This window comes from Oryzias melastigma, linkage group LG16 (assembly GCF_002922805.2).
Source record: "Oryzias melastigma strain HK-1 linkage group LG16, ASM292280v2, whole genome shotgun sequence".
NCBI lineage: Eukaryota > Metazoa > Chordata > Actinopteri > Beloniformes > Adrianichthyidae > Oryzias > Oryzias melastigma.
This window is the reverse complement of record NC_050527.1, coordinates 13,404,915-13,418,094: the sequence shown is the minus strand read 5'-3', so window position 1 is coordinate 13,418,094 and position 13,180 is coordinate 13,404,915. Positions and strand designations below refer to the sequence as shown.

General features: G+C 40.0%; 1 protein-coding gene across 1 annotated transcript in view; it reads left to right on the top strand.

Moving 5' to 3' along the window:
* grb10b (growth factor receptor-bound protein 10b) overlaps nucleotides 1–13,180 on the top strand; it is a gene marked incomplete in the record, with an annotated part of 81,530 nt that overhangs the window by 62,512 nt on the left and 5,838 nt on the right. The window contains 8 exon segments of the mRNA XM_024267622.2: nucleotides 4,486–4,642; nucleotides 9,501–9,616; nucleotides 9,876–9,950; nucleotides 10,941–11,078; nucleotides 11,211–11,321; nucleotides 11,433–11,531; nucleotides 11,775–11,852; nucleotides 12,025–12,141. Coding sequence (XP_024123390.1) covers nucleotides 4,486–4,642; nucleotides 9,501–9,616; nucleotides 9,876–9,950; nucleotides 10,941–11,078; nucleotides 11,211–11,321; nucleotides 11,433–11,531; nucleotides 11,775–11,852; nucleotides 12,025–12,141 — 891 coding nt within the window.

Sequence of the window (13,180 nt, the reverse complement as noted above, 5' to 3'; positions counted from 1 at the left end):
GTGGTAGCAAAAAGGAGGTAATTGGTTCAACTGATTACTTGTTAGGGCATTCATTTAATCTCTGCTGAAAGCTCTTGGTTGAAGGTCCATTGGAAAAAAGGAACGTACCGGTTAGGTTGAATCTACTGTTGAAATCTGTTGATTGGTGGAAGGTCATTACGACAAATGAAAGTGACGGTATTCCACTTAGCCACCAGCAATCTTCTCTCAAACTACATTAAATGTTTTGTACGTACCAAGTACCAAAAGTCGAGTAGGAAAAAGAAAGAGCTGCTGGATGACTTCCAATTGTTGTTGTTAGCTTCACTTTTGCCGTAGTCTCACTAGTATGACACAACGTTACGCAATCAGTTTGTACCGCACCACTAGTTGGAAACGAGGCTTAAATGTACTTTATAATAAAATATTGAGTTGTATGTGAATATTTCTGAATTATTCTAATACTTACGCATTCCTTATAACCTTGCAAAGAGTAATTTTTGCCAGACCCATGAATCACTTTTTCCTCTAAAAATCCACAGCTAGAATGGCCAACGAGAAAATATTCAAGTCGACAAGCCAGTGGATGACTTCATGGTGGCTACTTACATTTTTTTGAATGTACTCTCCTACCAGCTGCCTACGCTCTGTCCTGGTTTCTCTTTCCACCACAAAGCCTCCTTATGTTAGTTCCATCTCTTGCTTTCAGTATTATGTAATTCAAATTTCACTGGTATTTTCAAACAGCTTTGAGAAGTCAAACGGATCATTTGCCTCCTTTTTTCTCTGACATAAGAATGTGTAATTAATCTGTTCGACATATTAGTGTGTGAACCTCTGGCTCTGTTTACATAAGGTGAACTGCGGATTTCAACTTGAATTAAACAGGATTTTGCAATGATAGCTGTGTTCATAAAGTTCCTGTCATGTGTGACTTCAGCAGGATTTTTTTCCCCCCTTATTTGTTTACTTAGTAAACACAACTCTTCTTCAGATCTGGAATTGCCAGTTCCCGCGCAAGTGAGGCACGCACAGAAAGACAGGAGGGTTTTTTTATTTTTATTTGAGTCGACACTTGTATTATCTCAATTATGCCGAAACAAAAACTGTTTCTTTGCCTTGTGGCGATTTTGTAGTTCCTTTTAGTTTGAGTTGAACCTGTTGAACTCATCACAAAGGAGTCATTTTTTTTGTTTTTCCTTTAATCTAAAGGACGAAAAAGCAAAAATCGTAATTTTTTTTAACACTTCTCAAAGCTGTGTAAATATATTGTAAATTTTGTTAAAACACTAAAAATATTAGCTGCAACACCATTTATGATCTATGCAACCGTTTGTGGGCTTTCCCCTTTTACTGGCAAACTGTGACGAAGACCTAGGAGTGTATGTTGGCCCGTGTGAGTGAGCGCCGTGGCAGTGAGGGGGTGGGTAAGGAACACAGCTGTGCAGGCCGGACTCGCAGTTAATAGTAGACAGCATTCATCCACCACATTCTGCTGCAGTGTGTCACCAGACTGCGTCTCTTGCTCTCACTTCCTTCTGCTTCCCACTCTTATTCATTCCCCCTTCACATCCGTCTATGTCAATTTCTTCCTTATCCCTCACACACCCACATACGTGCCTCTGTGCATGTATAATCGCTTGCTCTCCTATCTCCCAGGCTCAAAGTTCCCCTGTCCCCTCCCTCTTTGACTCCTCAAAGTTTGCCTGTGTTGTAAACGGAGTTGCGTTTTCGAGCCTGTTGTGCCTTTCAACACCATTTCATTCATCCTTTAGTGGATAATTGATTTACAGTCCCATACCAGTCATCTTTTTTTTCTATTTTAAAAGCGTTCCCAATTGTCTTTTAATTATGATTATGCCACTTTTAGCCAAAAAATAAGTTGTTTTCTTGTACAAAGTTGCTGTAGAGTGGCAGACGTTCAGTAGAAATTCACCTCTGAGTTGTGGGCGGAACTGGTGATGTGTAGTAAGCCCACCCCCTCTTTCCCTCACCCATTTGTTTACACTCCCGCTAGCTTATAGCCCCTTACCTGTAATTCTGGAGCTATCCAGTTAAGAGTTTTGACCCAGACCTACACGGATTTAGTCGTCTACAAGTGGATGTATCAGGATATATACATCAATAATACAAGCATTTTTTTTCTGCTCATGATATGATTAAAGAAATACGCAATTTTAAGCTGAATTTTCTCTATATATGTGTTTGTCGTCAGAAAAATGCCACAAGAACACGCTAAAAGCACACAAAATCTCGATTTTCATCGGAGTGGTTCCTCAAGGGCAACTTACTGTGAAGTCGATTAATCATCAGAGTTAGAAACAAGGATTGTGAAGGGGATGAGTTGCAAAAAACTTTATTTTTTTTGCTCTGACAGAGAAAAAAAAAGGAAAAAATGTTGGCACAAAGCAAAGCACTAGGGAAGCAGCAGAAGGTCAGAATCCTCAAGTGCTGCTCCAGCTTTGTTTCATTTCATTTGCTCTGTAATGAGACTTACAGTAAGAGGCAGCGAGATCTGACTGCTGAGTTCAAAGTTAGGCTGGGGGGGAGCAAAAAGGAATGGGAGGGAGAGGTGAAGAGGTAAAAAAGAAAAAAGAAAGGAGAAAAAAGCCTACGCATGAAAACTTGGAGCAAAAAGATAACAACTTTTCCCTTTTTTTCCCCCTTCTTCTCCTCCCCGCTCCACACCCTGCTCAAATGATCCCTCATGCATCAAGCTCGAAAAAGAAACTGAGGCAGGCAGCTTTAGAAGGGCCTGAAAAAGTTGGCTGTGTCTGTGCATGACATTGCGTCTGTGTGTCTGCTGGAGTGTGTATGCCTCTCAGGGAGGGTGTGTGTGTGTGCTTCTGTGCGCCTAGGTCTGTGTGGGAATGATTACATCAGCCCGCTGGAGCTTTATGATTGGTCGGTGAGCGTGTGGTTTGATTCAGTGTGCCTTGGAGCCCGTGGCGGTGGCTGTAACCCTTTGTGAGGGGGAGGGAGAGGGAAGGAAGGAGAGGAAGAGCGATAGTTGTCAGACTGAGCCGGCACTGGAAGCACTGCACTGTTACCTGCTGCCATTCAAACGCTGACTTGGACTCTTTCTGTCCTGTGTGCTGCACACAAACCTGGCTTTGGGTCACACACTCTCTTCTTTTTTTTTTTTCCTTTTTTTCCCCCTTTTTTTTCCTTCTTTTTTTTGAGGATACACCCGGATGCCTACAGATAGACTGAGGATCTAGCTAAAACACAGGTAGTTGGCCTTGAATTTTCCATCCTCCTTTGTGGAAGGAGCCCAGGCGACAGTGCAGGAAAGGTATTTTGTCATAGAAACTGTGGTGACTCGGTGTGTATGTGACTTTGCGGAGCCAGGCTCAGTCCAAAATGCCTTCGTGTTCGCCGGACTGCTGTCTATTGCAAGCCGTGGAGGTAAGGCAGCTCTCTTTCTGCGTTTGACCCCTCTCCTGGAACGTCTCCGTTCCATCATGTCTTCTTCCGTTCGTGTTTGTCGTGCTGCCATGCCAGCTTGAAATTGAATGTGTAAATACCTCAAGGGGCCAGTTTGCCTTTTCAGCATGGGAGCAGAGCAATAAAAAAAAAAAGTCAGATATGTCAGAGGAATTTCGTTCCATCGGGAGACAGGCTGGCTAGTTTAAGCTGCTTCTTTGTTCTGAAAAGAAACTAGATTTTTTTGTTGCAAATATTTAGTTGTACAGATCCATTACAAGTGAGCGTTGAGTAGACTGGCTTCTTGTGTAGGCTAACAAGGCTGGATCCCTCTGGAGGTTAAGTAGGCTGCTCCAGTTTTCTCTGTGAGCGGCTGAATGTTTGTCCTGTTCATGTAAATGCATCCACGCAACACATTTATGATGGCGAATTCACATTGGGTTATTCCTGATTTATTGCACAGATGATATGTAGTCCGCTCAACGCTTGACGCATTTTTTTAAGTCAACGAACCCTGACGGATAAAAGTAAAGATCCTTAAGAAGAAAAACGCGTATGTTGAACCGGGTGAAGTCGCAAAAGAGAAACTCAAGTTTGTCTTTGAATAGTTAACATACATTTTCCTGGGAAGCTATAATTGGAAACTTCTTCCTTCCCTCCATTTTAAGTAACAGCATGGTGTATATAGCCATTTCGACTTTGTGTTCACAAGAGCAGATGCTTGTTATACTGCGCAGTGTATTTGCTTCTATATTACACCTACAAGTGGCTGTAAGAGGAGCTCGTCTCTGATTTCTAAGACCACAATTACTACATAGTCTTAAGAGTCTGTTCTTTTCTATTGTGTGTCATAATGACAGGCTTGTGTATGGTATAGTCCACGGGGTGCTATACGGCAAATACTTTGCCAGTGTTTAAAGAAAATAACTGGTTTCACCCACCTATTAGGGCGAGCTTTCAAAATCGATCTGTCCTAAAGTCCTTTTTTTCCCCCTGTACACTGTAAAAAGTGATTAAAATTTCTTTGAAATGAGTACATTTATGAAATAGTCATGTACTCTGCTTTTCCCTTTTTTCCAGATTGTGAAGATCTTCAGCGAGGATGGCGCTGGTAAAGTCGTCGAGATCCCAGCCGACATGATGGCCAGGGACCTGTGCCAGCTCCTGGTGTATAAAAGCCATTGTTTGGATGACAACAGTTGGGTGCTTGTTGAACACCACCCACTGCTGGGGCTAGGTAAGTGGCTGGAGACCTGCTATGCTATTCAAGCACCCTTCGACACTCGCGCACTCATTTACTCACACATGGTAGGCCGAGACGTGCAATATAGTCATCGACTCGCACAGGTGTGTACCCATGCATGCGTGCCTGCATAGTTGGGTAGATGATATGGTAGGCGCATATTCTCATGCAGGCATGAGTGCTTGGGCACATTATGTAGCACAGGCATGCACACAGCCAGAACATCTAATGATCCAACCAAGAACAACACGGTGGCTGTGGGAAAGGTTGCTGTGGCGAAGAGAGGTTATTTTTGTGTTGACAAGTCGATTATTTTCTGTAATGGAGGCAGCTGAGGAACGTAATTGAATATACAGAGCTGCTGTTGCATGGAAATCAGTGAAAGCTAAAGAATATAACTCAATGTTCAAGACAAATATCCTCCTTGAAAGATAGATTTTTTTTTAAATAATGCAACATTCTTTTTCATTTTTGTTTTATTTTGAGTGAAAGTTCAGAACTGTCCATGGTGGGTTCCACTTTTTTTTATAATGATTAGTTGTGTGTATTGGCAAGAGTCTGACAATACATTATGTACCCCAATACGTGTCTCACAATAAAATGCATATTATGATATATTCCAAGATTTCCAGAACAGTTTTCCACTTGTAAGGAAAAAAAATCTTTACCTGAATATTTATACACTTTTCATAATAATAAGGTAGCAAAATGTATTTTATTTCATAATCATATATTTAAGCTCTGCAACTGTATCTCATATACAAGTTACTGTTGCCCACAAATTCTTGGTGCTTTTCTTTTGGTAAATCAACAAATATTTATATCTAAAGGGAATTGTCAGCATTGTCTGAAGATATTTTTCAGTTTAAGAAAAAAAAATAGAATGAATGTACCTTAACCAATAAGGTTCTAAAAGTATGGTCAAATTAAGTGCTTTTTATTTCCAATGTGGCCAAATCTGACATTTAAAGGGGTCAGGAGCCAAAACAGTATGGAAAACAAAAGTAAGACGATGAAGGACACCTTGTCAGAATTTTATATCGATATAAGTGTCTTCAAATTAAATATTGTGATATATCAATGAACCCTACATCCCCAATAATTATACTTTCATTACCTATTTGTTTCAGCTATTTTAGCAATTCTGTATCTGGTTTTTCACGCCTTTTAAATTAATAGAAAAAAATTACAGCAATTTAGGCACAAAGCGGATGTATTTGTTGTTTATTGAATTGTGTTTGGATGGATGGTTCAATCTTCAACTATTTTTTTGCATAAAAAAAGTATTCCAGCTGTTAATTTAGAGCTTATAAGACAGGATATTATGTTTGGAAGTGGATGTGCGGCCTGATGAGCTTAAAATATGCCTTACTGTTTCTTTTCCTTGTGTCAAAGATCGTGTGGCATCATAAGTTTATTATTAAATTTATTAAATTTATCATAGATCAATGCTGTTTCAGGCTATGTTCAAATTCTTTTACTACTCACTACAAAATCCACTTTATAGTGCGTTCGCCATTTTGGAAAGTTGTCGAAATCTCCAATTCCAAAACGGAGTGCCCTAGAAATTCTTACTGTGCATCGATGCTCACTAGATTGACGAAAATAGACCACAATGCATTGCGTTTGAATGATTTTTCATGTGAAGAAAAAACATATTTTTTTAATAAACCATCCAAGTTTTCATCATCAGAACACAGTGGATTCATAAATGATCTTGGTAAATTTTCTTAGTTATTAGGTGTTTCCTTTGATAAATTGGTGACGTCATATTTACTGTTTTAAAAATAAATACATAAAAATGTAGGGAGCATGGTTTCTGGAATTGCTTTTAAAATCCACGCCACGATGGTTCTGTAAATATTATAGTGGTAGTTAGGGAGAAGGGTCGGAATTTGGTTGTACGCTCAGAACAGGTTTAATGTCGTTTTGTTCTTTTTTTGTTGTTTATGAAAACTGGGAATAGAAACTTACTTTCTTGTGAAATTATTTTGTTAACTGACGTACTGTAAAAAATCCAAAATACATGTTGTCATACTTTCACATGTTAGGAATAACACACAAAACCATAGGCTAAAGTTAAAATTAAAGATTAAAGTAGTAGGTTAAAAAAAAGAGTATAAGAAAGCAGTCTGTGTTTTTTCCATTAGGATTTTGCATAGACATACATGAACTTGTGTAAACTTTACCTTTTGAAGTCACTGCTATCAACTTTGTCGGTTTCTTCTACAGTAGAACAAGTGTTTTTCACTAAATTTGAAAAGCTAAGACACCAAAAAAACTCAAAAAATACAATATATTACTAAGCTATTCATTTGCAATTAGGGATTTAGCAAAAGTTTCCTTGCAAAATAATATTTGCACTATTCAAATGTTTCCACATGATTGGGGATGAAAGCTTTGCATTCACGTCGGGATGACTTTCTGTTGGACTTGGCTATCAGACAGTAGCTTTGAAAAGTTGTGGCCTGCTTGAACGTTAACAACCCAGCTTCCCCCTAGAAGAGAAGGCCATTATGAGGAGAAGCTGGGCCTGTGCGCCGCCGCTCATTTCTGTAGCAGATGTTAGAGAGAACCGTCATTTCTTACAAAGAGGGTTTTCGGGAGGATAGATGGCGTTTTTCTTTGTGGGAGTGTTTGTCCTGGGTGTTTCTCCGTCGGGGGAGGGAACCTCTAGAAAACATACTGCAAACTACAGACTCCGAGGCTGTAACCTAATATTTAACCCGAACGTCTTGATCTGCTTATTTTTCTCCTGCCTGACTGGGTGCTATCAAATGCAGGGATGCTTGTTTGCTTGAATGACATCATCTTTGGCTGCGAGTCACTGTTCCATTATAGCCCTTCTGTCATTCTGAAGCACCTGCACTGCAACTGTATTCTTTTTCCCATCTAGAATAACTATTTATAGCATTTTGTGTTTGCAGAAAACGGCCTATGATGAAGCAGCAATCTAAAGCTTTTGGAGTGATGCTTCCAAAAGCAAAAATATCCAGCTTACATTTCATTTAGTGGCATTAGTCTTATTTAATTACAGTAATTAGGCTATTTCAAGCTCTGATTTGGCCGAAACTTCAGCTTACTTTATTGCTGCATATATTTCGTTTTGCAGGTTCCAAATTTAGCGTTTCCAACGTATGTAAATGTACACAGCCGGTACGCCTGAGCCCCACTCTCCTGCACACTGACAGAAAGGATCAAATGGCCCTTTAGGATAAGTAACGCTGACCTTTTCTCAGTTCACAAAGGTTAACAAGTAGGGCAGAGCAAGTTAAAGCTGCTGTAGTGAGTCACAGACACAAACATGACTGTCTCACCACATTGGCAGCGCAATGAAATGGAAAGAAGGTGACACTGCCATGAGAATGCAGGAAAAGGACTTAGGATTTGTGCAGTTTACAGTTCAGAAACTCTGATTAACTCAAAGAAACAAGCCAAGCAACTTTAATTAAATTCACTGCAAATGGGAGTTTATAAAATGACACTAATGGAGTTTTGTTAAAGAACAACAGCTTCTCTTTGGCCCAAGGCATGAATTCTTGCAGGGTCACGCTTTGAAGGACACCTAATGCCGCTCTAAGTGGCCTCTAAGCCGGTGCAACAATACAATGCAAACGTGTAACAGCTGGAAAAATGTTGAGTGCTCAAACATGACATAACTATGGACAAACGGGGAGAAGTTTTGTGTGGATGTGTTCCATTATTTTATTTTTTTTGTTAATCCCCTGGAAAATTATAAAGAATTATTGATTTGTTCTTTCAGTTTATCTTTCTTTTTTAGTACAGCTGCAGTTGACTTATTATTTAGTCTTATTTTTTCCATTTTAGAAAAGGGAATTTTTTTTGCTTTTTACTTTTTTGTTACACTTTTAGCATTGAATCCCCAGGAATGCATCCCCACAACATGACACTACCACCACTGTGCTTGATGCTAGAAAGTGTTTCCTTCAACATTTCCAGCTTAGCTCTTCGGACCACAAAACATTTCTCTGAACGTTTAACGACTTGTCCCTATATCCAGCTGCAAACCATAAACAGGCCTCTTTATGGAGCCTTTCACTCTCACCTTGTGGCCTCTCAGTTCACATCAGTACAAACTGTGGATAACATTACTCTTATCAGTTTCTTTACGAGGTTTCTTTATTGTTGTTCTGGGCTTTATCTGTCTATTTCACATCAAAGGAAATCCTATATCCGTCTCTGTTCCTTCGTACTATGTTGATTGTTTTCAAGGTTTTATCGTTGTAACACAAGAACATGAGTTCATCTGTACTCCTGGATAAACAAGGATTGTGAAAGTCCTATAGTTTAAGTGGAATTTTTCCAGATTTCTCCCATTAAAACCCATTTTATTTTGAAAAACCTTTTATTTAATGAATGTTTCAAAGTTCAGCAATATGGAAGAGTTATAGGCTATGTCCAAATTCCCTTTCTACTCCCTAACTATTAAAAAAAAAGACTATATAGTGTGAAACTATCCAGTACCCTGGATTTTAAAAGCAACCAGACACCATGCTCACTACTTTTTAAAATGGCAAATATGAAGTCACTGATGAAATGAAAACTTTAAAAAATTGAATATTTTTAAAGAGTTTTTATGAATCCACTGTGTTTTAGTGATGAAAACTGTTTTTTTTTACGTTAAAAATCATTCCAACGCAATGCATTGTGGTCTTTATTTGCAAATCTAGTGAGCATTGAAGCACAAAGACTTCTGGGAAATTTCCAAGTTATTGGATTTTTTAATTGTAGGTTCGGACAACTCTTCAAAAACTCTTCAAAATAGTGCATGAAGTAGTGAGTAAATAGGAGCTATTTCTCATTGCTATGTTGTTGTTCTGTCTCCCGTCAGAGCGCTGTCTAGAGGACCATGAGTTGGTGGTTCAAGTCCAGGCCTCCATGAACAGCGATGGTAGATTCCTCTTCAGAAAGAACTATGCCAAATATGAATTCTTCAGAAATCCCTTGGTAATTACGTTTCTTAGACGCTACCTAAAGTGTCACTCCTGACGTCTTTATGCTGTAATGTGTTGCAACTTGTAGACATTTTTGTTTAAAACACTTTAAATACATTTTGGATGGCAGCAGTTTGAAAATTGTGAAATATTATGACAGCGTGCGGTGTGAACATTTGCATGATGTCTGACTCTGTCACTGCACCTCAGCCCTGTAATTACTGTCACAATCCCTGACATTGTCTCTAAGCTCCGCCTTCCTCTTCCAACAGACGTTTTTCCCAGAGCACATGGTAGCGTGGTGCCAGGAAACCAATCATACAATTCCACCATCTCAGCTACTTCAGGTACTCCTCCTCGCTTCTCCTCGACACGCACGGTTTCCTTCACCTCAGCACCTGCTGCATACTGTACAATCACGCTGGCGTGGCTCACCCCTGACCCTTAGACTGAGTGTCTCGTCGGAGCTGGCTGTAATAACTACTGTTGATCCCCTGTTGACACTACTGTCTCCACACCACACGCCCAGCACCCATGGGTGAAATCAGCCAAGTCTTCGCTCATGCGCCGTATCGATTCCTCCCAGAACACTTCTTTTAGGGTTTGGAGGGGCTTCGTCCGGCCCTGATGGATGGAAGCTTAGATGCATTCTCTCGTTTTACGTAACGCAGATCTCCCCCTTCATCCCCGCCGCTCACGGAAAGCTTTTAACTCCTGCCGCTCGCATGGCTGTGTAGTGGGAATAGAGCTGGAGTCGTGTCAGGACTTCTCAGTGTTTGACTTCTTCTAAACACAAGCTCCTTTGCACTCAATTAGAGCGCCATCCAAAACCGAGGCGCTCAATGAGCCGAGCTCATCCAGGTGTTTGCAATATTCCATTTTACGCAAGAAGCATTTGTAACAAGGTCTTAGTGGTGGAAGTCTGCAAATGTCGGAAAAAATGTTGTCTTGTCGTGAGAAATTTTTTGGGTTTTTTCCCAAACCCAATCAGAAGCAGATGTTTCAAATATCGAGAAGGCTTCTGGAAAAGGTTTGGTTTTTTTTTTTCAGCCGCGAACCACAAATTCTGATCTGATGTAATAATCCTATCTGCCTCTTTGTGATAGGATTGGGAAACACAATTAAAGTAAATGGCTAACCAGGTTAACCCATAAAAAGGGTGCAAACTGAATTATTAGTACAGTTAGTCATACAACTAAATCATCAAGCCCCTGCCGTCATTGCCTCTGTGAATGGTGTCTGCAGCAGCTCCGACTATCAAAGAACTTAATGAGGTGGAGCGCTCTTTTATCAAGAGCAGAAAAAAACTAAGTTTGACTTCCTGTTTTCCCTTTCAGAACTTCCTTTCAACCAACAGCTGTCCAGAAATACAGGGTTATCTTTACATCAAGGAGGTGGGTCGGAAGTCGTGGAAGAAAGTTTACATGTTCCTGCGCCGCTCGGGACTCTACTGTTCTACAAAAGGAGCCTCAAAGGTAGCAGCCCACGTGAGAATGAAGCTTTCAAAGCTGTTATTAATGGGGGGGTTCTTACGCCTGTCTGTCAGTGAACCCTCGGGCTGTTTCTCCCTTTCATTTTTTTGACTTATTAATTACTCCTGTCTCTAGGAACCTCGGCATTTGCAGTTACTAGCAGACCTGGAGGACAGCAACATCTTCACTGTCATCACGGGGAAGAAGCAGCACAGTGCGCCCACAGACTTTCAGTTCTGTATCAAAGTGAGTCCAAATTGTGGTTTTGTGTCAGAGAACCTGCATCCTTTTTATGTCGTAAATTCGCACTTTTTTGGTGTGATTTAAATCGTGACTCTGTAAATTGTTGACCGTCAGCCTAATAAAGCAAGAGGGGAAATGAAGGAGCTGAGGATGCTGTGTGCGGAAGATGAACAGAGCAGGACCTGCTGGATGACTGCTTTCAGACTCTTTAAGGTAACAGGAAATTCACTCACTCAGGGGTGTCAGAATCCAGGCCTCAGAATACGGCCTTCAAGTCCTGAAGATCTCTGGGGTAAACACACCTGATCCAGGGATTTCTGGAAAACCAGCAGAAGACTTGGGCCTCGAGGCCTGGAGTTTGACACCTCTGGGCTAATTTTATGGTTATTTATCTGTTTTTATGTCCAGTCTGTTTAACATTTTACAAACAATAATGCGACTTCTTTGGTTTTGCAGTATGGGATTATTTTGTATCAGAACTATAAGTTGCCTCAACAAAGGAAACCGCTGCTTACACCCTTCTCAGCTCCTGTGGTAAGCTGATTTTTTTAATTTACTTTATATACAAATTTTTTTGGCAAAAGAAATTACAATAAATTAAAATCAGTTTTTCGTATATTTTTAAACATTTTTCCAATGCTCTTTAAGGGTGTTGCTCCATTTGTTTGCATCTTTTTAACTGTTGCACATCTTTGGCGCCCTCTAGAGGAGTGTATCGGAGAACTCCCTGGTGGCCATGGATTTCTCAGGGAGGATAGGCAGGGTGATCGACAACCCCGTTGAAGCTCAGTGTGCTGCCATGGAGGAAGGTCACACGTGGAGGGTAAGAAACTCAAACGCTTTTTTGTGAAATCTGTTAAAAAAAAGTTTAACTCTAGTTCAGTTTTTTCCACTTTAAAGCCCCACTTTTGGTCTATTTTAAAAATGTTCCAAGTGGTCTTAATTATAATTATGCTGTTTTAAACCTAAATTGTTTTCTAGGACATAGTTTCTGCAGAGCAGCAGGAGTTCATTAGAAATTTGCCTCTGTTGGTGCAGACCAGCTCCACCCCCTTTTCCCATCACCCATCTGTTTACGTTCTCGCCTGCTAGCTTGTAGCCCCTAACATTAGTGGTGCTACAAGAAGGGCGAGCAGTATTGGAGTTATCCAGCCGTACAGTTTAGTGCTTCAATGAGAAAAACCTAGACGTAAATTGATCTTTTTGTCTACAAGCAGAAGAACAGAATTTGTAGTTTGCCATAGTCAGTGTTGAGGGTGACGAACTACTGTAATTACATTACTGTTGTCAGTAACGGAGAAACGTAACAAATTAGAGTTCAAATTTCGGTGATAAATTACAATTACTAAACTATAAAAACCCTTGTTACTTAGGTTTTGTCGGCTTTGACATTTTCTCTCCGTTAAATGAAACAAAACTTCATAGATATGGATGCATGTGTCACTTTGAGCATTGACATAGATAGACCACATGGGCTGTAACTTATGTTTGTGTCATTTTTCACACTGATATCTGAATTCTAATGTAGACAGGTTTCGTCTTAATCCATGTTCTTAACCTACTTTGCTTGAGGTTGTTGCTTTAAAAATAGTCAAATAAAAGACACTGGGATCTTGTTTGTGCTAACCTGTTTTACCCTTGAGAATCTGTAGATGACTGAACAAAAGTAACAAGTAGTGAATTACTTTTTCAAATACCTTTTACATTTTCAAAGTACTTTCAAGTTTGTGCAGTAACTAAAGTGAAGTAATCAATTACTTTTTAAAAGTATTTTACCCAACAGTGGCCGTAGTAGCTTCTACGTCACTACTCGAAGCTTTTTTAAGTTTTGGCGTCTCGGCTGATTTATAAAAGACAAAAAA